This window comes from Muntiacus reevesi, chromosome 19 (assembly GCF_963930625.1).
Source record: "Muntiacus reevesi chromosome 19, mMunRee1.1, whole genome shotgun sequence".
Lineage (NCBI taxonomy): Eukaryota > Metazoa > Chordata > Mammalia > Artiodactyla > Cervidae > Muntiacus > Muntiacus reevesi.
Window position 1 is genome coordinate 36,536,380 of NC_089267.1, and position 22,060 is coordinate 36,558,439.

General features: G+C 44.1%; 1 protein-coding gene across 3 annotated transcripts in view; it reads left to right on the plus strand.

Annotated features, from left to right (window-relative positions):
• Positions 1-22,060, plus strand: part of FYN (FYN proto-oncogene, Src family tyrosine kinase) — a 215,427-nt gene that overhangs the window by 162,726 nt on the left and 30,641 nt on the right. For 2 of the 3 annotated variants that reach the window (XM_065911317.1, XM_065911318.1), the window contains 7 exons: positions 6,602-6,700; positions 9,417-9,520; positions 10,513-10,662; positions 13,261-13,425; positions 16,673-16,852; positions 19,030-19,106; positions 19,191-19,344. In XM_065911317.1, coding sequence (XP_065767389.1) covers positions 6,602-6,700; positions 9,417-9,520; positions 10,513-10,662; positions 13,261-13,425; positions 16,673-16,852; positions 19,030-19,106; positions 19,191-19,344 — 929 coding nt within the window. Of the gene's footprint in view, positions 1-6,601; positions 6,701-9,416; positions 9,521-10,512; positions 10,663-13,260; positions 13,426-13,802; positions 13,959-16,672; positions 16,853-19,029; positions 19,107-19,190; positions 19,345-22,060 lie in introns of all 3 variants that reach the window. The other variant, XM_065911319.1, reaches the window with a different exon arrangement.

Here is a 22,060-nt window from a genome sequence, read left to right on the forward strand (position 1 = left end):
AGTTATGGGATTGGTTTTTTAAAATTTATTATTGTCACTGTTAACAGGGGGGCGGATGGCATTTTTTGTTAACTTTTTATTTAAATTACATATGGTCAAGCACACAGATCAAAAGTGCACGTGGTGGTGCTTGCACAGTAACTCCGCTCAACTGGAAAATAGTTCAGGTGGTACCTTGTATGTCATGCATATTTTACCACAGATTTTTAAAGGTGTACCATTTGCAGAATTTTCACAAACCAAACATACCTATGTAACGTGTACCAGGATCAAGAAGAACATTACCTGCCCACACCCCCCAACCCTCCTCCTGTAGCCACAGGGATTTTTCTTAAACTAGTGAACAGCTGCTATTTGTTGAGGGCTCCCGGGTGCCAGCCATGTGCTAAGTTGCAGATCTCATTTGCCCATCTTTTGACATAGGAAGAGCCAGAGGCTCAGGTTAGAGAGCTGCCCTGGTACGTGGAGCTAGCAGGTGGCAGAGCCAAGGGCGAGATGTGGGGATGGCATATTGAGTGGAGTGTCAGGTTTGGGGCTGGGAAGGCCCAAGTCAGAGGAAACGGAACCATTGGAGTTACAGGTTTGAAGGGAACTGGAGGAGGGGGCATTTGGCTTTGATCCCTTCTGATTTCTGATTCCTTGTTGTTAATTCGATGCTCAGATGAATGCTTGTCAGAGGCTGCTAACTTCGAACTCTGAAATACCACCCTCCTTCCCCTCCCTATTTTATTCAGTATTTCCTAAATGCCAAGGTTGCTTAGAACTTTTCGATTCATTTGTAAGTTCTAAAAGGTAAGAATTCAGAAATATAGGAAGTACCTTAAGTGCCTCACTTAGGTTTCCGCCACACTGCACATGGATCTACACATTGGGTTTGCAGGGCACTTGGAAAGCCAGTCATTGCCAAAATCTAACTTGTGACTTCCTCCTTTGTTAAGCTGGGTCAGATCTGGAATGGCTTCTGATTGGAATTTTGGAGAAACAATTCAAGGAAGATCCGATCTATCTCAATCTATATTTCGTGATTTGCATGCATGGTCTTTAATGTTTACAGAAGGCATTTGAGGCTTTGACCCTGTTCCCTTAGAAGACAGTGTTACAAAGGATTTTTTTTCTCCCTTTAATGTTCTTCCTTCTTGCCAGTGGAATTTCTCATCCTACGTGCCATTTAAATGCCCTTTTTCAAGGTTATGGAGGGTTGGAAACAAAGTTTTTGTAACAAACACAATATCCTGAAGTCAAGGGTAATAACAGGGAAGGAAAAATGGTGAGGCGAAAACAAAGCAGGAGGACAGAACCAGATGGCATGCGTCTCCCTCCCCTTCCCCCAGCCTCTCCTGGGCCCCTGGCTCCCAGCCCTTGCAAGAGAGGGAGGGCCAGGGCTGTGTTCTCCCTGGGGCAGCTGCCACACCTCCCAGTGTGGGTCCTCCCACTCCTTTCCCTGTCAGGAGGGAAACTGAAGGCCTCAGGGCAGACTTTTGTGTCTTAAGGTGCAACATAAACCATGCGATGTGCTTGTCTGGCTCTGCCCGTGGCCCAAGCTGGCTGCACTGCTTCCCACCACGGGGAGGAGAGGTCCCTCCCTGACCCCGTGTAGGTGCTCAGTGCAGGGTGTTCGGACATTACTAAACTTGATCCATTTTTGAATACATAATTCATCTGTTTTATTCCTATTTTTGCATTTCATGACGACTACTGTACCAGCAGAAACAGCACCTCTAAAATATAATCATTGTTTTACAGAGTGGAACAGTGCTTATGGCCTAGGGTGCTATCAATAGTTGTGTCCAACTCTTTGCAACCCCACGAACTGTAGCCCGCCAGGCTCCTCTGTCCATGGAATTTTCCAGGCAAGAATACTGGAGTGGGTTGCCATTTCCTCCTCCAGAGGATCTTCCCAACCCAGGGATCAAACCCACATTTCCTGAATTGGCAGGTGGATTCTTTATCACTCAACCCACCTGAGAAGCCCCCATGGCCTAGGGTAGTGACTCCTTTAAAGTTCTTTTCATTGTAATAAGAAGAAATCTGGTTTAGAGCCCATGTAAGCTTTTGACCAAATTGTTATGGATATGCTCTGTGAGAGTAAGATGGGTGGTGACCAAATTTAGAAAGAATCCAGCATTTATAATAATAATGCGCCAAAGCTCCATAGATCAAGGCTGACTTCTGTTTGCAAATGTCATTTCCTGGCTCCATCAGGGCTCCAGACTCCCAGCTCCTGGGACCACGAGCCCTCTCAGCAGCTCTGGGGAATGGGAAGAGGCTCTTTTAATACGTCTTTAAACTAGAGCAAGTGGGGAAGCTGTGATGGAAACTTCTATTCTAAACCAGAGCCAAGGCTTAAATCATGTATTTGAATCAGAGCAAGATAACAGTTGAAGAAAAATCTCACCAACTCTTAAATTAATGAAATAACTGGACTGTAAGAACTGCTTAAAGAAATGTGACTTTAATAATACTGATTACTCATGGTAACTCAAAGAAAGAAAAAGTAACCTAGTAAAGATCCTGTTTTCCTAAATCAAGCTGAATAATTTGTTTAGAGTATATTATTTATTTGTAGGTGAATTGGGCTTCCAGTGTATTAAAAAGTGATTTGTTCATCTGCTCAGAAGGGTCTTTTTGCTATCTTGAGTCTATACCAGCCTGTCTGGGCACAGCATGTGAGTTACTACATTTTGACCTTGTCACCTCCTTTGGTGGAGAAAGTGACCCTAGGTGGCCTCGAAAAGAGAAAAGGATTTTATCTTTCTCAGCTTCTCATGAGTAACTGAAAACCTTTGTGAGATTAATGGAGTCATTCAAGAGAAAATCGTGAATTCCTAATACATGACTTTAGAATGATCTGATAGTTGGATTCTAATCAGTGCTAAACTATTTAGGTGCCAAAACCAAAATGAGATAGTTAATGCTCAATTTGAAATGGAAAGAACTTGATCACCTGGATAAGGCTGTGCTTGTCACAACTTGCAGCAAGGTATATTGGTTTCCTGTCCCAGATGACATTTCCATGTACCTGAAAATTGATAGTATCGACATTTTTTTTTTCTAAATTCAAATCAATTAGAACTAACTCAACGAAGGTTATTTTACAGTAAAAAAATAAATAAGCTTCTGCTGCAAGTACTTAATATTTTCCTTACTGTTTGGGAGATTTCCCAGGTGTGTGTGTGGTGGGAGGGACAGGGAGACAGAAAGAGAAAAAAGCCTGGAAGTGATATGTACTGTTATTTTCTATAATGAAATGTCTCCATCTAGTGGAAGTTCAGAGCAGTAAATGTGGTCACCATATTAAAATGATAATGGCTCCAAAGCAGTTTCGTTAAACACGTGCAGTGTGCAAAGGAAAAAATAAACTTCCACATATGTTCTTAGATGATGTCCTTACAACTGCACCTATTCCCCTTGACAGATGTAGAAATGAAACCGATACAAGCTGTTACAATGTTAACATTTGTAATGTCATGATTTGAACCTGAAAGGCAGAGGGGCAAGCTCTGGGAGCTTACACAGGGTAGATTCCATGCAGCCAGTATCAATCTAGTTCCTAAGTTGGGTGGTGGGTTCACAGGTGTTCATATGTACCTATAGTCTTTGGTATGCACAAATTACTCCATGAACTAAATTTAAGATTATTAACAGAGGAATTTCTGGGGGAAGCTATCTCCCTCTTTTGATTGATTTGTTTAAATTTAATAGAGTAATGAAAGACTGAAAAACTAATTAGGACATCAGTTGTTTAAAGCCTTCGCCAGCACCCTGTTTCCTTGTTTGCTCTTCTGTGTTGCTTGCACCGCCTGACACTTTCCCACAGCTGCACCTGCAGCACCGATGGGCTTGTCACCATCTGTCTGTCGTTGTGTGAAATCCTGTCTGGAGGGGCTGCTCGTCATCACGTTGCTCAGGGTCAGGCTTTAGAGGATGGGTCACAGAGTGAGGCTTGCGTTTAACATGAGGCTGGTCATCCTCCACCCGACTGCATCCATCTGGGGAGGATCCTGACCAGGGTCCAGAGCCAACGTTTCTCTTCCCTGTCAGAGGGCTTTGACACAGGTCAGTGAAAAAGTGATTTAAAAAAAAAAAAAAAAGCCTGGAATTGCTCTTTCTGCCTCCAAGGACCTAAAACGGCAAGAGAAAAGGTGCTGGCCATCTGGTGATCAAAAGTCTGGGCGGCCTCCATCCGCTCGGGGCAGTCGGGTCCTCCCTTGCCCCCCACGCTCTTGACCGCAGTCCGGGGGAGGGCTCTGTGACACCGTCGGTGTCAGAGCTGCAGCCCCACGTACACACGGGCCTTTGTTGATGGGAGGGAGGCACACACTCCGCTCCACCCACGCTCTCTGTCCCGTGCATCTGTGTGAGTCTTATCATATGAACTCTAACCTTTTCACCTATTCGCTTGTTTCACGCGGAGTCGTGTTTTAAGTCCCCCTTTCCGTCGTCTGCCCACAGCGCTGAGCGCCCGACAGATGAGGCCGTGCTGTGGTTGAAACACGGGGCTGGAGTGATGAGACTCAGACTCTCGTCCTCTTAGCGAGGCCTTTGCCTCCCCCGCACTGCCACACAGCTGCACCCCGCCTCCTCTCCTGCCCCCCAGACTCAGACCAGTGCTGTCAATACTTGATGAAATAACCCCAGAGTCAAAATGTATGAGCAAGTTTTAACCCATTGTAAGCTTTATTTCTCTACCCATTTTCTTGAAAGCTAACAACACAGATATTCAGAGCGCCTGCATCCTTTACTGGGCCTCTTAACAGGCTGCCTTTCTCAAATGATGTGCAACTAGGGCTTCCCAGGTGATACAGGGGTAAAGAATTCACTTGCCAATTCCAGAGACTCGAGACACAGGTTCGATCCCTGGGTCGGGAAGATCTCCTGAGGTAGAAAATGGCAACCCACTCCAGTACTCTTGCCTGGAGAATCCCATGCACAGAGGAGCCTGGCGGGTTACAGTCCATAGGACCACAAAGAGTCAGACAGGACTGAGCAACTAAACACAGACACACATATGCAACTACAGTGTCTGTCTGCTGTCTGTCTCTCCCTTTCTCCTTTTTTCTTTCTTTCTTTCAAATCATTTACTAGCTGACAAAATAACGTTATAGCCAGTGGCCTGCATAGAGGTACCAGGACGCTGGGGATGAAGTAGAGACTGTTAGCCAAATTAGCACAATCAGTGCCTCCTTTATTTTTCTCCCAGCTTTATTGAGATATAATTGGAAATATGACATCGTGTAAGTTTAAGGTGTACAATGTGATGGGTTGACACATGTATGTTGTGAAATGTTTCCTACAAGAAGGTTGGTTCACACCAATGCCGGAGTGCCAGTGCCGGAGACATAAGCCACAGAGGTTCGATCCCTGCATCAGGAAGATCCCCTGGAGTAGGAAATGACAACCCACTCCAGCATGAGTCCCATGGATCGAGGAGCCTGGTGGGCTACATTCCATAGGGTTGCAAAGAGTCAGACACGACGGAAATAACTTAGCACACACCAAGCCAGATGCCCTCTTCCCCATCAGTGCCCCTCATGAAGGGTCCTGAATTCTGAATTCAGAATAAATAAAGCCATTTCAGTTCAGTTCAGTCTCTCAATCATGTCCAACTCTTTGCAACCCCATGAATTGCAGCACGCCAGGCCTCCCTGTCCGTCACCAACTCCCGGAGTTTACTCAAACTCATGCCCATCGAGTCGGTGATGCCATCCAGCCATCTCGTCCTCTGTCATCCCCTTCTCCTCCTGCCCCCAATCCCTCCCAGCATCAGGGTCTTTTCCAATGAGTCAACTCTTCACATGAGGTGGCCAAAGTATTGGAGTTTCAGCTTCAGCATCAGTCCTTCCAATGAACACCCAGGACTGATCTCCTTTAGGATGGACTGGTTGGATCTCCTTGCAGTCCAAGGGACTCTCAAGAGTCTCCTCCAACATGACAGTTCAAAAGCATCAATTTTTCGGCGCTCAGCTTTCTTCACAGTCCAGCTCTCACATCCATACATGGCCACTGGAAAAGCCATAGCCTTGACTAGATGAACCTTTGTTGGCAAAGTGATGTCTCTGCTTTTTAATGTGCTATCTAGGTTGGTCATAACTTTCCTTGCAAGGAGTAAGCGTCTTTTAATTTCATGGCTGCAATCACCATCTGCAGTGATTTTGGAGCCCCAAAAAATAAAGTCTGACACGGCTTCCACTGTTTCTCCATCTATTTCCCATGAAGTGATGGGACCAGATGCCATGATCTTAGTTTTCTGAATGTTGAGCTTTAAGCCAATTCTTTCACTCTCCTCTTTCACTTTCATCAAGAGGCTTTTTAGTTCCTCTTCACTTTCTGCCATAAGGGTGGTGTCATCTGCATATCTGAGGCTATTGATATTTCTCCCGGCAAATAAAGCGAGAGATGAGAGAGAAAGCTGGACTCCTCTCCCAACTAATGTGGATTGCACCCATTTGACCCTCACAGAAAGCTGTGTGGGAGTTTGGAAAAATCAGGTAGCAGAATGACTAGAAGGTAGTCACGTGCTCCTACTACACCGAGTCTGTGACTGCAGAACACTGAAACGATCGACATATTCACTTCCTTTTCTCTTTTTTTTTTCCTCCAGGGAAGGAGATTGGTGGGAAGCGCGCTCCTTGACAACTGGAGAGACGGGTTACATTCCCAGCAATTATGTGGCTCCAGTTGACTCCATCCAGGCAGAAGAGTACGTTTTGCTGTTTTCTCTTAACTACTTGCTTTTCTAAGTTAGCTGCCCTGATGAATTCATTAACATTGTGCAAAAGGAACAAATAATTCCCTAGAGCCATTAAGGGGGGAGAGGATGTGGCGATGCTGTGACGCCCAGGCTCTATGCCGTGGTTTTTGCCACACCTGTGCAACGCTTGTACCCTTATTAACTCAGTTTTTCTTAAAGCCTGCTCACTTTTTAAAAACATTTATTTCGAGAAGAAACTTTATAGTGGCACCTCAAATGAAAACCCAATATTACTTGCCATAGATAGAAATAACCATAAGAACGTGATGAAATTCTACCTAGAGACTGTATTACTGGCCACTGCAGGATCTAAGCCTGCAGTCTGCTGAAGAAAAGAGGGGAGGGGAAGGAAGAAGGGAGGGATGGAGACAGAGAGAAAGGGAGGTGTAGGTGATCATTAAAGATCAATTTGAGATTTTTCTCCTCGGCATATACAGCAGTGTTAAAGGGGTGCTGAAAGGCATACCATCCACACCCCAGGTAGGAATAACTCACGTGCAGTGCGTCCTGCCACTCAGGAAGCCCTGTGGCGATGCACTTCAAATGGTCCTTTCTTTTGACATGAAGTCTCAGGTGGCTTCTTTCTTAGCAAATCATGACTAGCAGTTTGTGCAAGGATTTCACTGATAGTGGTTTCAGAAGGTGGTCGATGGGCTGAGGGAATATCCTAGAAGGAATGACCATGGTTCCTCCCCCTGGCCTGTGGGGATTCATGGGCATTTCCAAAGCGGAGAGCTATCAGGATGGCTCGTGTGGCGCCCCTCCCCTCTGAACTGAGGGCAAGGGAGGTGGGACAGGATCTCCCGAACGTGGGAGCTGGGCCTTCCCCCACCACCCACCCCACCGCCCCGATACCTAGGGAGCCTTCCTCAGCTGCTGGAGGCAGTTCTGACTTTCCAGCAAGGATGCTGAGAAGAGTCGGCCCCGGAGTCCGTGCTTCGACTCTGATATTTAACACGCCCGGCGTTCATGTCAGCACTGCAGGGACAGTTAGACTCCCCTGTGGGATGGCTTGCTTGTCTTTAACTCCCCTGTATCTCCTCTAGGAAGATCTGTTCTGTTTTCCACTCTCAAACACTCAGTGACTCTGAGCTCCTTTTTGCTCTCAGTGGGTGTGTTTCATCATCAGTGAAAAAAGGAATCCGCACTGAATCATTATTTTAGGGCAGGTTTGCAAACATCTCTGTGTTCTTTCACAATAAAAGATGCCACCAAAATATACCATTACTTTGACTGAACTGGGAACCTACCCACAATACGTTTAAGTTATATTTGTAATAGTCAGTTTTTTAAAGAAGAAAATAACATTTAAAAAATAATGCCCATGGATTTACATGTGCAGTTAATTATCATTATCTTAAAATATGATTGCCTTAGTACACTCTGTTGTTCTAATGGTTCCCTTTTCACCACTGTTCATGTTTACACTGCATTTTAATTGGGTTATTGATACAAATCTGGAAAATCATTTCCCACAAATCATTGGGGTAGTTCCCTTTATACCCCCTAGCCCAAGGTTAGGAATGTTGCAGGCTTGTGCCTTTAAAAGTCACGCAGGAGCTGACATGTAGTGTGTCTTTTCTTATCTTCAGGGAAGCTCGCTCATTCACAAAAGAACTTGACAGTGAACACATAATAGCTGTGTTCGTGTATAATGAATTGAAATTTCATTTTAGAAACTGGATCCTTTCACAGTCAAACATTCTAAAAATTGTCCCCGTGCACAGATTCTGATGGAGTGCTACCAAGTTCTCCCTGGGGCTCTAGAAGCACCTGCTGCTCAGTAAGCACCTAGTGCGGAAGCATTACGCAATTGTCAGGCTGTGCTTAGGGCTGGAGGGTGCCGGGGGAGGTGAAAGATGAAGAAGGAAGGCCAGGAGGCGACTTGACGCGATGCGTCCTAAAGTGGCACGGGAGTGACATTACAGGGAGAGTATGAACACGTCTGCGACACCGAGTCATTTTTAAGGATGTGCTGGTTGACTGTGCCCAGTAACGTGGCCCTGCCACTGTGCCAGAGGCCGAGTGTGGCAGGTCACAGCACCACCACTCAGCAGGTGCCTTTTACCAGGTCCTTCCCGCTGCTGAACAGGAAGACAAGAGTCACGAGCATCCAGGGGCAGCAGTCGTCTCAAATTAGGGATAGTCTTGACCTCTTTCTTTCAGAGTTCCTATAGGTAAAGCTACTGAAAAGACTGTTTATCCATTCCAATGGACTTCTTTTTTAATGCTTGATTAATGATCTTTATGTACACTAAAACTGTGTTTTGTTATTTGCGAAGGGTTGTAATAATGCTCAAAAATCCAGGGTCTTGGATTTGACACCCAAGCTCATGGGCAGGGTGTCCTGCAGTTGCCATTTCAAAACAAGGTCTGGGGTTTTGCCTTTTTGTGCATACGGGTGATACTTGCAACACACAACCCACTGGTTTCCCATCATCTCTGGAAGGAAGAAAAATAACCTGCGATTCAAATCTGATTGTTTTTCGGGTGTGAAAGGGATGGATTAGGGACGGAATCAGGAATAGATTGAAAGGGAACTAGATGAAGCTAGGAAAAATACACAGGGGGAGGCTAAGGAGGGACTTGGAGGTGAGGAGGAAGCACGTTCCACTTTGGCAAATGATCGTTAGACAATGTCTCCTTCCCTTGATCTCATTTACAGGTGGTACTTTGGAAAACTCGGCCGGAAAGATGCTGAGCGACAGCTTTTGTCCTTTGGAAACCCACGGGGTACCTTTCTTATCCGTGAGAGTGAAACCACCAAAGGTAAGATAACGAGTTGAAGACGTTGGCTTGTCATTCAAATCTGTGGATTAGTCAGAGGGGATGAAAGGCTTATCTCTAATGTACAAGGATTTTTAAATGGCACATATCCTCTCTGCTTCGTGAGCAGAGTCCTATTTTCAGTTTCCCCTCCAGGCTCTGGAACTGCAGACAGTTCCAAAAAGACTACAGAGGCTCAAAACCAAGACCTTCCTCCCGAAACAGGGGCTGGGCCGCTTCTCCCCTCCAGGCACATAGGATCACAGAATGTTCAGAAGTCCTTTAGAATTAGAATTTTCTGAAACTCTTAGTTCCTCAGGCACCCATCACAGAGGTTATTTTTTGGGTTGGTTGGTTGTTTTTTTTATTTCTTTTTTTTTTTCCCACAACCTTGGACTTCTCTTCCTCTATTTGCTGGCCTTCTCGTTATTTAACTACTCATTAGAGCCCACGAGAGGATCTGGGCCAAGGAAACAGCAGTGGCCTTCTAGCTTGAACAACCAGACTACTGGTTATCTACTCCTGTGAAAAGTGTTGTGAAGCAAGAATCCGAAACTCAGTTCTAGAGAAACAGCCCTTAGGTTTCTTTCAGTACATGCCACCCTGACTTGGAGATGCTCTGTGGATAACCCAGACTAGGACAGCAATCGCGGCCATGAGCATCTGTGCTTCCCTCATCTATCCCTGGGGGAGTTGGGTCTACGCCGAGTTCACCAGTACAAGTATACCGAATAGACTTATCGTGGGAAAAGAAAATCCAGGGAGCTTTCATTCCCAACGGTAGAATCATTTTATTACTAATATCTTCTGACGTTAGCAGGGAAAAATTATTTTCTTCCTGTGTTGCCGAGTGGATGTGTGTGTATGTGTGTGTGTGTGGTGTGTATGTCTCCTCTTGATAATTATCAATCAGAATACTCAAGTAAATGAGTCCCCCAAAAAAGAAATTGGTATTCAAAATGATTGGAGCTGCTAATGCTTTGCACGTTTCCCAGGTGCCTATTCACTTTCTATCCGTGACTGGGATGATATGAAAGGAGACCACGTCAAACATTATAAAATTCGCAAACTTGACAACGGTGGATACTATATCACCACCCGGGCCCAGTTTGAAACCCTTCAGCAGCTTGTACAACATTACTCAGGTAAGGTAAATTCTACCTGGCCACTAACCATTTGGATGCCGGAGGTAGGGGAGTGGGCATAGAGTGGGAAAGGGGAGAGTGGTACAGCAAATATATTGCAAAGGCACTTGGAAAACAGTCTTCTTTGCTAGGCTCTCAAGATGAGGCTTGGCCGAATAGGTTCTGTCACTATTTTTACCTTCACAGTTATTGTTAGTTCCATATGTTTGTCAAAATACAGGCCATTCTCGTTCCCCAACTAGAAAGTGATAGGTTAAATTCTAAAAGCTGTTTGTTTTTTGTCTTCGTCTTTAAATCCTTGGAAGTTATGTCTTCCTGCTCCCCTGCAGCATATATAGTTTGGAAACTGTGAAAGGAAGAGGGTGTGGTCTCCAGGGGAACTCCATCCATGGGACCTCCTAGAGGGGGTAGTGTGTTCCTACCATCACTTCCCACTCAGCCGGAAGGGCTGCACATACATACACTAGACGACTTTTACCATCCATTTGTCATGTTCTATTTCCCCACCAATGCTTCCATTTACTAACTAGACTTAGACGTATATGACCCACAGCTCCTAGAGCTGTTACAGCTATTGTATTAAATTAAACTTTTAAACAGTAGATCAATCTCTGTCCTAACACCCAGACATCACCATCAGTCTGTTTTTCCTAGAAACATATAATTATTAGGTGTTCAGGTGTGTGATTTGTATGTTTTATTAAAGAGGGTGATTGTACATGCAATTGTTAAAATGATTGCTTTCTTTCCTAGATTAGCAAGTCAAGCCCGCTATATCAATATATACACGCCAGTGGACAGACATATGCTTGTCCAGATAGAGGTCTATAACCCAGTAGTCTTTATGTGACCCATATGTACATTTTCTGTTATTCTTCAGGGTAATGACAAGACTCCAAAATACTACATGGCTTGACTTCCACTATTGCTCTATGCTCATTCATTTAAAAATACATGTGTATAATTTTTTAGCACCAAAAAAGGCCGTTTTTTTTAAAATGGCACTAAGAAATATCTGTCTATTGATCCTGGGCACTAAAGAGCAAATGAAAAAACATTAGCAACACTTGGCAAGCTTGTTGATTAGGGGAGGGGTCACTTTCATTGGTGTGGATTCTAATGAAATACTTAGGAGAAATGAAGCAAAATATCTCCCTGAGATTAAATGATGTGCTCAAAATGCCCGCATGTTGTAAGGATCTCTCAAATGCCTAAATATATTTCGTTACAGCCAGACATCAGCTGGATCCCCAGGGCTTGGATCATTTGAAAATATTGTGTTGGAAAGGGCACCTTAATAACATCATAAAGCTGGAAGGAGAGAAGGAACGGGAGGAGCAATAGACACTTTTTAATCTCCAAAAAAAAAAATCCATCTCGAGACAGATTTGTTTTTATATTGGCTTCTCCCCTTGCCTCTTTCTCTCCCTCACACAATACAATGCCTTTGAAATATTGACACATAAATAATTTCCTGCCTAAATGTCTGAGAACCTGATTCTATCAAAAAGAAAGGAATAAAAAGGAACTTGCAGCCGGTTCCTGGAGCAAAGGCGGCAGTCCTACATTCTGTGTCCCTGGAGTAGGGGGGCCTCCAGTGGGGTGTGGCCAGCGGGGCTCCGTCCCACCTCCAGCCAGGCTCTTTGCAGCTTTTGTCATTGCCCTGAGTCCCTGTCCCTTGTCACCTTTCTCACCTGACCAATGTTTAGCTTGGCATTTAGACAATTTCTCCTTACCACTGCTAGAGTCTAAAAGGCTTTTTCTTTAAAGAGAAAGAGAAGAAAAGGGAAAAATCCTCCAAATAACCTATAAGTGATAATGACTTTTTTCTTTCCTCTTATTCATAGGAAATAGAGTTCTCTCACATCCTCGAGTTTTTGCAAATTTTAGTTCCCATTCTTTCTCCTTTCAAACCAGACTCCTAAATTATACATCGGAGACTGTTATAAAGATTTTTTTAATGGAAGATTTCAAAGAAGCAGGAGTAGCTGACTGGTAGAATAGAGTCAGTTCACATTGTCAGAGAAATCACTAGAGAAACGGGACCTCTTTTTTCCCTTGCCAGGTGTAACCTCCAGCCTTACTAGTTTATAACAGTCTTAACGTTCTGTGTGAGAAGCCTGTATGGAAACTACAATTTTAAGTATATTCATAGCAAAGAGAGTCCCCACGCCCTTGATATGAGACGGCGGCAAAAGACAGTTGTGCTGACATTCTGTGGTCCAAAGGTACCTTTTGAAATCAGCCGAGGGTATTTGCAGAGTTTCAGAAGACATGTCATTAGCACACGGGACTGAAAGCATTTTTCTCATTTCATAAGCCCAGACCCCCAAAGCAGCCTGAGTCTGTATCTCTGCATAGACTATTCTAGACCTGGGTGTACGCAGTCATCGAAGTCCAAAACGTCTCCTGTCCCGCCTCCAGCGAGCACGCTTCAGTGTGTGATGTCTCGTCGCCCAGCACGTGTGCGCTTCTCTGCGGACGCAGCACTGTGCGGAGGCGCCCCGTGCGCTGGCCGGGTGTGTGCCCCTGTGAGTGTCGCTGTTTTCACGTGTCTGCTTTTCTCTTCCTCTCCCGCCGCCGTCCTCGCTCCGTCAGAGAGAGCCGCCGGCCTCTGCTGTCGTCTAGTCGTTCCCTGTCACAAAGGGATGCCGCGGCTTACCGATCTGTCAGTCAAAACCAAAGATGTCTGGGAAATCCCTCGAGAATCCCTGCAGTTGATCAAGAGACTGGGAAATGGGCAGTTTGGGGAAGTATGGATGGGTATGCCGAGACTCAATTACTCTGCTACTAGCTTTCTCGTTTGGGCAAGCCCCAAACATCGAAGATGGAAGGTGAAAACAAAGACTTTTTGGCCAGGAGGAGAATATGAATGATGAATGATTTGGATTTTGATTTCAGAATTCTGGTTAAGATTGGCAGATGGCTCAAATGATGCTATTATATGAGCCTCAATTCATAAACCAAGGAATGGTACAAGAAATATTCTAGCCTGCACCAAATGCCTCGTTTCCAACGGCAAATGTTGGTAGAATGAACAGTGTTGCCCTAAAGGGCCCATCACCTCCCATCTTTTCTAGTGCATGCATGATTATGGATTATAAGGACTGTGTTTTCTTTATTAATTCCCTTTCCTGTAGAGAAAGCTGATGGTTTGTGTTTTAACTTAACTGTGATTGCATCGAGTTGTACCCCGCAAACTTCTGGATTGTCTAAAGATGCTTGGGAAGTTGCACGTGATTCCCTGTGTCTGGAGAAGAAGCTGGGTCAGGGGTGTTTCGCTGAAGTGTGGCTTGGTAAGGCAGGGGGCACGTTTGGTTTGGCTGCATCTCAAAGCCAGCTAAAAGGCAATTTTGAACACACACACACACAGCTGGTGGGACCAAGATGCTTGACCTGGATGGCTAGATGGGCACAGGCCATTCAGGTTATTCCCCTTCATGTGGTTAACTAAGGCACGCAGAACAGAAAACCAGTACAGTAAGAATCTGATGTTTCCTCTTCCTAAGACACGGGAAGGTAAGATTCTGTAGATGGGCTAATGTAGGAAAAGACCACGGACTTTTTCCCTCAGTAGCCTGGATTTGGATCTTTTCCAGCTGATTAACCATGGGCACAGGGCTTATTTCATCTCTTTGAACCTCAGTTACCTCATCTGTAAAACTGAAATAATACCTACTTCATAGGATTACCTTGAGGGTGATATGGCATAGTATATTTCAATGGCATATGGCAGGTACTCAGTAGACACGTGTTCTTCTGTCTTAATTTGGTTGTCTTTGGTCAGGCCAACCGCACCGGCCTTCCCTACTGCTTTAAAACACCCTGAAACATCTGTCAATAAGGTCATGTTGGTGCTCATGGAATCTGGCTTCTTACTTTCTTAGATTCAATTAAAAGCAACATTATTGAAAAGCAAAAGCATAGGTTGGTACCTGTTGATTTGTGTGAGTGTAGGTACTTAGGTGTGATCTGCATTAAAAAATCTAATGCAGTTAAAGCACTTAGAATGGAACCTGACAACTAGTAAGTACTACATATAGAGAGAGGGAAATAGGGGAAGACACACACACCTCCAATATACACATGGACGTGTGTATGCATATGCCATTATAGTAAGTATATCATTATATGTAGTAAGTATTATCATTATTAATATAATCGCTTTCCGAGTCAACTTATTGTGTGTCTCTCTATCTGGAATCTAACTCTTATGTTATATTTATATGGCCTTACACTCCCTTATCCACCCAATTTATAGTTAGATTTGTGGGTCCTAAGGATTTCAATGCAGTCATATATAAAATCGGGAAAAATTAAACTCTGTACAAAAATTTATTTTCAAATGTTATAGTTACCAATTTTAAATCTTTATACATGCTGTTATGTTTTCCCCTGAATGTGAAAAATCATGTTGAGGTAGTTCAGGATCAGGATGGAAGGTTATCTAGGTAACCAAGTGATATTAGAAAGGATGATCTCACTGTTAAAATTTCAGGGGTGCTAAAACACTCACACAGACCACTTACTAGTTGTCAGATTTCCCATTTATGTTTAGTGGTCAGTTTTCTATAAGATTTCAATGAACTCTTTTTTAAGCCACTTATCCTTTGATAATTTACATTTTTATAGGTTGCATGTTGTGATTATATGAACCATGTTTTTAACAGGGTAACAAGACTTGTTCCAATTTATAGAATTTTTTAGTTCTAAGATTAATTATATTAAGTATAAAGTTAATTTAAACCAGCCTTCTTTTCCAAATAGAAATTGATATAATCTAACTTAGTATATTTTTCAGTTTACCTTATAGTTTTAATTCAGTCATAGGACTGATAATGGATACACATAGGATTTAGTGGGGGGTTTTTAAATTTTGGTGCTAAAAGAGACTGGAAAGATAATCCAGTTCCATTTCTATATTTTACAGATGAGGTAAATGATGAGGGTCATAAACCAGGCCTGCTTCTGAAACTTCTAGATTATTTTACACACGTGAAGTTTTAAATATCTCTTTTCCCTCTTAGCTGCTGTTTAATTTTTTCAGTCTAATAGAAATCATTGTTCTTGTGGCTGACCATCAGTAAACTTGAGGAATTTTCTTTTCCTGGTTGAAGTATTGGCAAGTAGACCAAGAACTTCTTGCCAATACTTCTTAGCACGTTTAGCTCAACTTCTCAAGGACTCAGTCAAGTAGCTCATCCCTTGCTGACAACTGAAAGTCTAGAGGTAATTTCCAGACTTCCTTAGTGTGATATCATGTATTTTAAAATGGCACACTCCAGAAAATAGGACTTAATCTTATTTCTTCCATGCTCATCCTCCTGTCTAAGGGACGGCTATTGGATGGCCATTGAAGGCCAGTCATGTTCTAACCCCTAGATGCTCATCCTTATAAAGAAGTAGCCAGAAAGTACTAGTGATCTAATGAAATACATGATAAGTAAATATAACTAACATCCTGTATATTATCTATGAAAATTTTATGGGGATAAACCCCAAGAGTTCTGATCACAAGAAGAAAATTTATTTCTATTTAATTTTGTATCTGTCTGAGATGATGGAACTGAACTGTGATAGTCACTCCATGATGTATGTAAATTAAATCATTATGCTTTACACCTTAAACTTACACAGTGCCATATGTCAATCATATCTCAAAAACTACTAGAAGGAAAAACAAATGAAGTATCCAGAGCTTTTGATACAAATTTGTAATCACGTGGCTGAACCAGAAAAGGAAAGTAATATATATCAAAATACAAAAAATTTTTAAAGAATTCTAAACCATGACATAGCCTGTAAGTAAACACATTTTTTCCTGTTGAAAATACTTGACAGAGTCCTTGCATTTGATTGTCTTTGTTCAACAACAACAACAACAAAAAACTCTATTAAGTTTTTTTTTTACTTAAAATCTAACTTTAGGCAAATAGCTATTCATTACAGAAGTTTTTTTCCCATCCAAAGAGGATCTTTGGTTTGACTTAATATTGTGGGGTGTCTGCAGGTACCTGGAATGGAAACACAAAAGTAGCCATAAAGACTCTTAAACCAGGCACAATGTCCCCTGAATCATTCCTTGAGGAGGCGCAGATCATGAAGAAGTTGAAGCACGACAAACTGGTCCAGCTATACGCCGTGGTGTCTGAAGAGCCCATCTACATCGTCACTGAGTATATGAATAAAGGTTGGACTGGGCCTCTCGGGCTCCCCCTCACAGGGACCTGCAGGCTTGTCTCAGGGAGGGGAACGGAGCTGCCTGCCTGCTTTTTCCCTCCTTCCCCCATGAGTCAAGCATTCTTTGTCAGGAAGCACAAACTATGTGCTCACTGGTGAAAACATTGTACGAAGAGACAGTGACCTTGAGTTTGACCCCCAGATTCCTTTGCATGCTTTTGCACATGTCAGGATTCCCAGCTCCTCTCCATAATTAAAGTAATTCATTTTTAGTATAGGAGTGATCAGTGCACGCGTGTGTAGTCGTGTCCAACTCTTTGCAACCCCATGGACTGTAGCCCGCCAGGCTGCTCTGTCCATGGGCTTTTCCAGGCAAGAATACTGGGATGGGTTGCCACTGATACAGGGGGCTATAAAAGTTAGCTGTTATTTGAAATGCCACAGCTTATGTTAAAAATTAAATTTTTTTCAAACAAAGATATGAGGCGATACAGTTTTCAGATATTCATCTCTCCTGCCTCATTCCCACCACCTTTGTCTGTCTTGAGTCCCCCACTCAGGATACCACAACCTTGACCATGTTGGAAACCCTTATCAAGGGTGAGTTTTTTTAAACCACATCAGTTCAAAGCTTATTTGTTTTGCAGTAAAATTTTGTTTGAAAATGCCTTTTTGTGTACAGAAACATAAAAGTAAGAAATTGTGTTATGAAAGGTTTTGTGGCATACATAGCTTAACCATCTTAATAATAAATTACTTTCTTACAAATTTTAAAAAAATTAAATGTTTCTGCAAGGCTGAACAGTTAACATTAGACACTGAGCTCTGAGTTAAGTTTAGCCTCCATCTTTGCAACATCTTTTTTTTTTCTTCAGCTCTCTTCTTAAACATCCAATGTAGAAAGACGTGCTTTTAAAGAGCACATTATTTTCTCATTCTTTTTCTCCCTCTCTTTGTCTTTCTAATCAAAGCAATATTGTTGGGGATAAGACCACAGATCACTTTGTTTTGGAAAAATAGTTGAACCAAACAAGAAACAGCCTTAAAAGGCAACGCATTGTACATCAGATGACACCAGTGCAATTTTTCCCTTTCCACGTACTTTCTATTAAAATATATTTGGAATTATTCCCTGGCAGATTGTTTGTCCTTTGTATTTGGTTATTTGGTAAATAACTTTGTGATTAAAGCATTGAAAAAAAAAAAAATACCAGTGATCACATGAACCTCCAGCCTCTGCCCGTGATTGCTTCAGCCCCAGTGTTCATTCTGAGCTCCTTAGGCGGAGTCATCACACTGGCTCTGAAGCTCCAGCCTTTGGTTTCAGGTATCTTTCAAGGCCTAACTGGCCATGATCTAATGTGGGGAGCCACCTACCCCAACCGTATATTCCTCAGATACCCTTTTCTTGATTTAACAATCTGTCAATAAGCTGAGCCACTGATTGTACACTTTACTATATGTCAGAATCACCTAATACGGGGGTCCCCAACCTTTGAGAGCTAATGCCTGATGATCTTAGGTGGAACTGATGTAATAATAATAGAAATAAAGTGCACAATGAATGGAATGTGCTTGAATCATCCCTAAAGCATCTACCACCCTCAAGTCCATGGAAAAATTGTCTTCAAATAAGCTGGTCCCTGGTACCAAAAAGACTGGGAACCACTGATCTAACGGGCTTCTAAAGTTTCTGAGCCAGAGCTCCCAAGCTTCTGTTTCTGTAGATGTGGGGTGGGGTCTGAGAGTTTGTGTTTCCAACTAGTTCCCCAGGGGTTGCCGTCCTTCCTGGTCCGGGACCACGTTTTGGGAGCCACTCAGCTGGGCACTGTTTTCTCCACTTAACTCTTGTGCTGGACTGATCGGGAATGAAATTGAAGTGGTGCACCCCTTAATCTCATTTAAGGCTGCTTCTTATGACATGAAGTCCCGTTTCTTCTAGCTTCATCCCATTCTTGTTGTCCTTAGAATTGGAGTTTCCATTGTTTACTTTTAAAAGGTAAAACTGCAGCCTCCAATGCATAGTTTTTTTTCCTGCCCAGTTTTTATGTGTGAAACTTTTTTTCACTGATAGCCTCATTTCATCTGATTACCTCATTACTTCTAGTAAGAAAACCAAATACAGCCCTTCATTGGGAATTTTTACCTTTCAAAGGAAATCAAAATGACTTTATGTTTTGTTCATAGGAAGTTTACTCGATTTCTTAAAAGATGGAGAAGGAAGAGCTCTGAAATTACCAAACCTCGTGGACATGGCAGCACAGGTAGGCCCTCGATTCCTGCCTTAGATTTACCAGCGAGTGAGTACATGGAGCCACGTGTAATGTGCATTTCCTCGGTCTACGCAGGTTGCCGCAGGAATGGCGTACATCGAGCGCATGAATTACATCCACAGAGACCTGCGGTCGGCAAACATTCTCGTGGGGAATGGACTGATTTGCAAGATCGCCGACTTCGGATTGGCCAGGTTGATCGAGGACAATGAGTACACGGCAAGACAAGGTAGGCACTTAAATGAGGAAGGCTCGTGATCCCATCCTGCATGGCCCTTCCTCCTCCTTCCCTCCCTTCCTCCAGAAAATATTCAGAATGTCATTCTTCAGCTGGGTTTTTCCTTCTTGATCTGGCAGGAATCTGACCGCACTGCAGATGGGAGACTATAGTGGGTTCAGTTGGTGGATGAGATGTTGCATTTTTCATGCGCGAGTGTCCACTGATGTCCTCCTGGCTTGTGCCACCCTCGTGCCTGCATCCAGGCTGGGGACCCTCTGCCTTTTGAGGAGAGGGTGTGGAAGGACAGGAGAGCAGTCAGGAAGTCATCATTCCATCAGAGTCAGGAAGTCCATCATTCCATCCAGCAGTCAGAGTCATCATTCCATCAGAGTCTCAGCCAAAACAGAAGGCACTCTCATTGGAGAATTTAATAAAGGAGTTACTTGCAACAGCACAGGCAGGGTTTAAGAAAACCAGCAGGGCATGATGCTGCCTCCCAGAGCTGGTAACAGCACCAGAACTAAGAACGAGCAGCCGTGTGCGGAGACCACCGCTGGCTGAGACAAGCCTCTGGGGGAGTCACACCCAGGCTCACTCTTCAGCCCTCCTGCAGGTCTCCTGCCAAGCCCAATGAGAACCAACGGTCAGAGGAGCCACTGACAGTCCAGATGGGCCCCGAGAAGGGAGAAGACAGGTAGAGAGGGGATCTAGAGGGCCAACAGGAGAGAACAAGAGTCACTTGAAAAGCTCTACCTCCTTGAATCATCCCCCTCCCATTCCACCCTCTCAGAAGACTTATAGAAATCAGCCTCCAGTCTACGGCCATGCCACCCTGAACGCGCCCGATCTCGTCTGATCTCGGAAGCTAAGCAGGGTCGGGCCTGGTTAGTACTTGGATGGGAGAAATCAGCCTCCAGATAAAATACCTCTCAAACCAGCAGCCACTCCAGTGAGACAACTTTTAGGTTCTTCTAGAGTACTAGATGCCGGAGAGGGAATTCCCAGGGTTACTTCCTTTCTTCCTAGAACTTTACACAGTGGTCAAAGGGTAAATGTGTGGAATTAAGTGTGCAGTTTGCAATCAAACGTAGGCTCCTCATGGCGAACAGAACACATCTGAAGGAAGGGGGTCAGCTTCATTGTTGCTGTTCTTAACCAAATCATTCCGAGCAAGGCTGAGCAATGACTGGAATAGGTTACAGAGCAGTGTTATCTCCTGGAGGTTATAATGGTTAGCTCTGCAGTTCTTCTTTCTCACCTTCTTTTTTAATTCTTTCATTTCATGCCAGTTCTTCCCTCCTTTTATCCTTCTTGGCAGTCTCAAGTGATGAGGGGAAAAAAATGCTAAACTAAGACCCTGCCTCATTCAGATACCGTCCAAAGGCTAAATTACATGTTGGTCAGACAGCTCGGCTATTTGAATTTCCCCAACATGTGGCAGTTCTTGTCCTGGAGCCAAAGGCCGACACATTGAGCATGCCCATTCATCACACACATGCACACATGCATATGCACACGCACACACACACACACAGTGCAGGGCCAGATGTTATGCCGTATCGCTAATCAAAGGCACATGGGCAGCTTTGATTGGCGCCGCAGTCCAGAGAGGACTGTGGGCATGATTTTGAGTCAAGGTGAGCTGAGCGGGTCTGAAGTGCCCCCGGGTCTAAGACCTGGCCCTAAATGAGAGAGTTTACCCTGAGGCAAACCTGTCAGATCCCAGATCACAGACCCAGAAGGAGAGGCGAGCGGGTGAAGGTTGAGAGACATGAATCTTTGGTTTAGGAAGGGGTGAGTCGTGTCAGCATCCTTCCGTGTGTGAGTGTTTGGGAGCTGGAGGGAGCAGTTCAGGATTTGTTTCTCCCATTCCCCCCAGGCTCTGGACTGTCTGGAATTTGTCATTAGCACCCTTGAGTCATCAGTAAGTGAGAACGTTGCAGGGCCTGAACCCCCAGCATGCTGTCAGGGGTGCTGTTGACAGGGCTGGGTATTTAGTTCATGGGGTGAGATGCCCAGGCTGTGGCCCTGGGTGATGGGCGTCTGGGGGAAGGCATGTCAAGAGCCCTCGCTGCAGTCCCCTCAAAGCGTGCTGCTGCTGTGGGGCAGAGCTATGCAGCTGCCCTCAGCCCCAGCCCTCCGGTCTGCCTTCCTCCTGACTGTCTCTCTGGTGGTATCCTCACCGCCTCCATCACCTTCCCAGATGGTGTCCTGATGCCCTCCAGAGGGTCAGCTTCACACCCTTAATTTCCAAATAGAATACTCCACCCTTCCCTCTTCCAATTCTTTTTTCTTTTCTCTTCCCTTTTACAAGTATCATCTGTGTGCTAAGTCGCCTCAGTCATGTCCGACTCTTTGCAACCCTATGGACTAGAGAATTAAACTGGGGAGAAAAAAACAAAGACTGGGACCCTGGGATTTGCCAGGAGAATAACAGAAATGCTGCAACAGAGGACAAAGAAGGAGCAGGGGTGTTTTTAGGATACCTACCCAGTGCCAGGTCCAAGCGGGCAAATGTGAGGAGTGGAGTGGGGAAGATAGATCCAGGCTCAGAGAGGCTGAGTAACAGACAAAGTCACACAGCTCGTAAAAGGGCAGAGTCAGGATGTGGATTCAGGCATGGCTGGTCCTGTCGCATCCACCCTCTTATGCTGTGCTGACTGCCTCTCATCAGGACAGTGATTAAAAAAAGAGAAAAATAAAAAATTGAGAGGATTAGTCATAA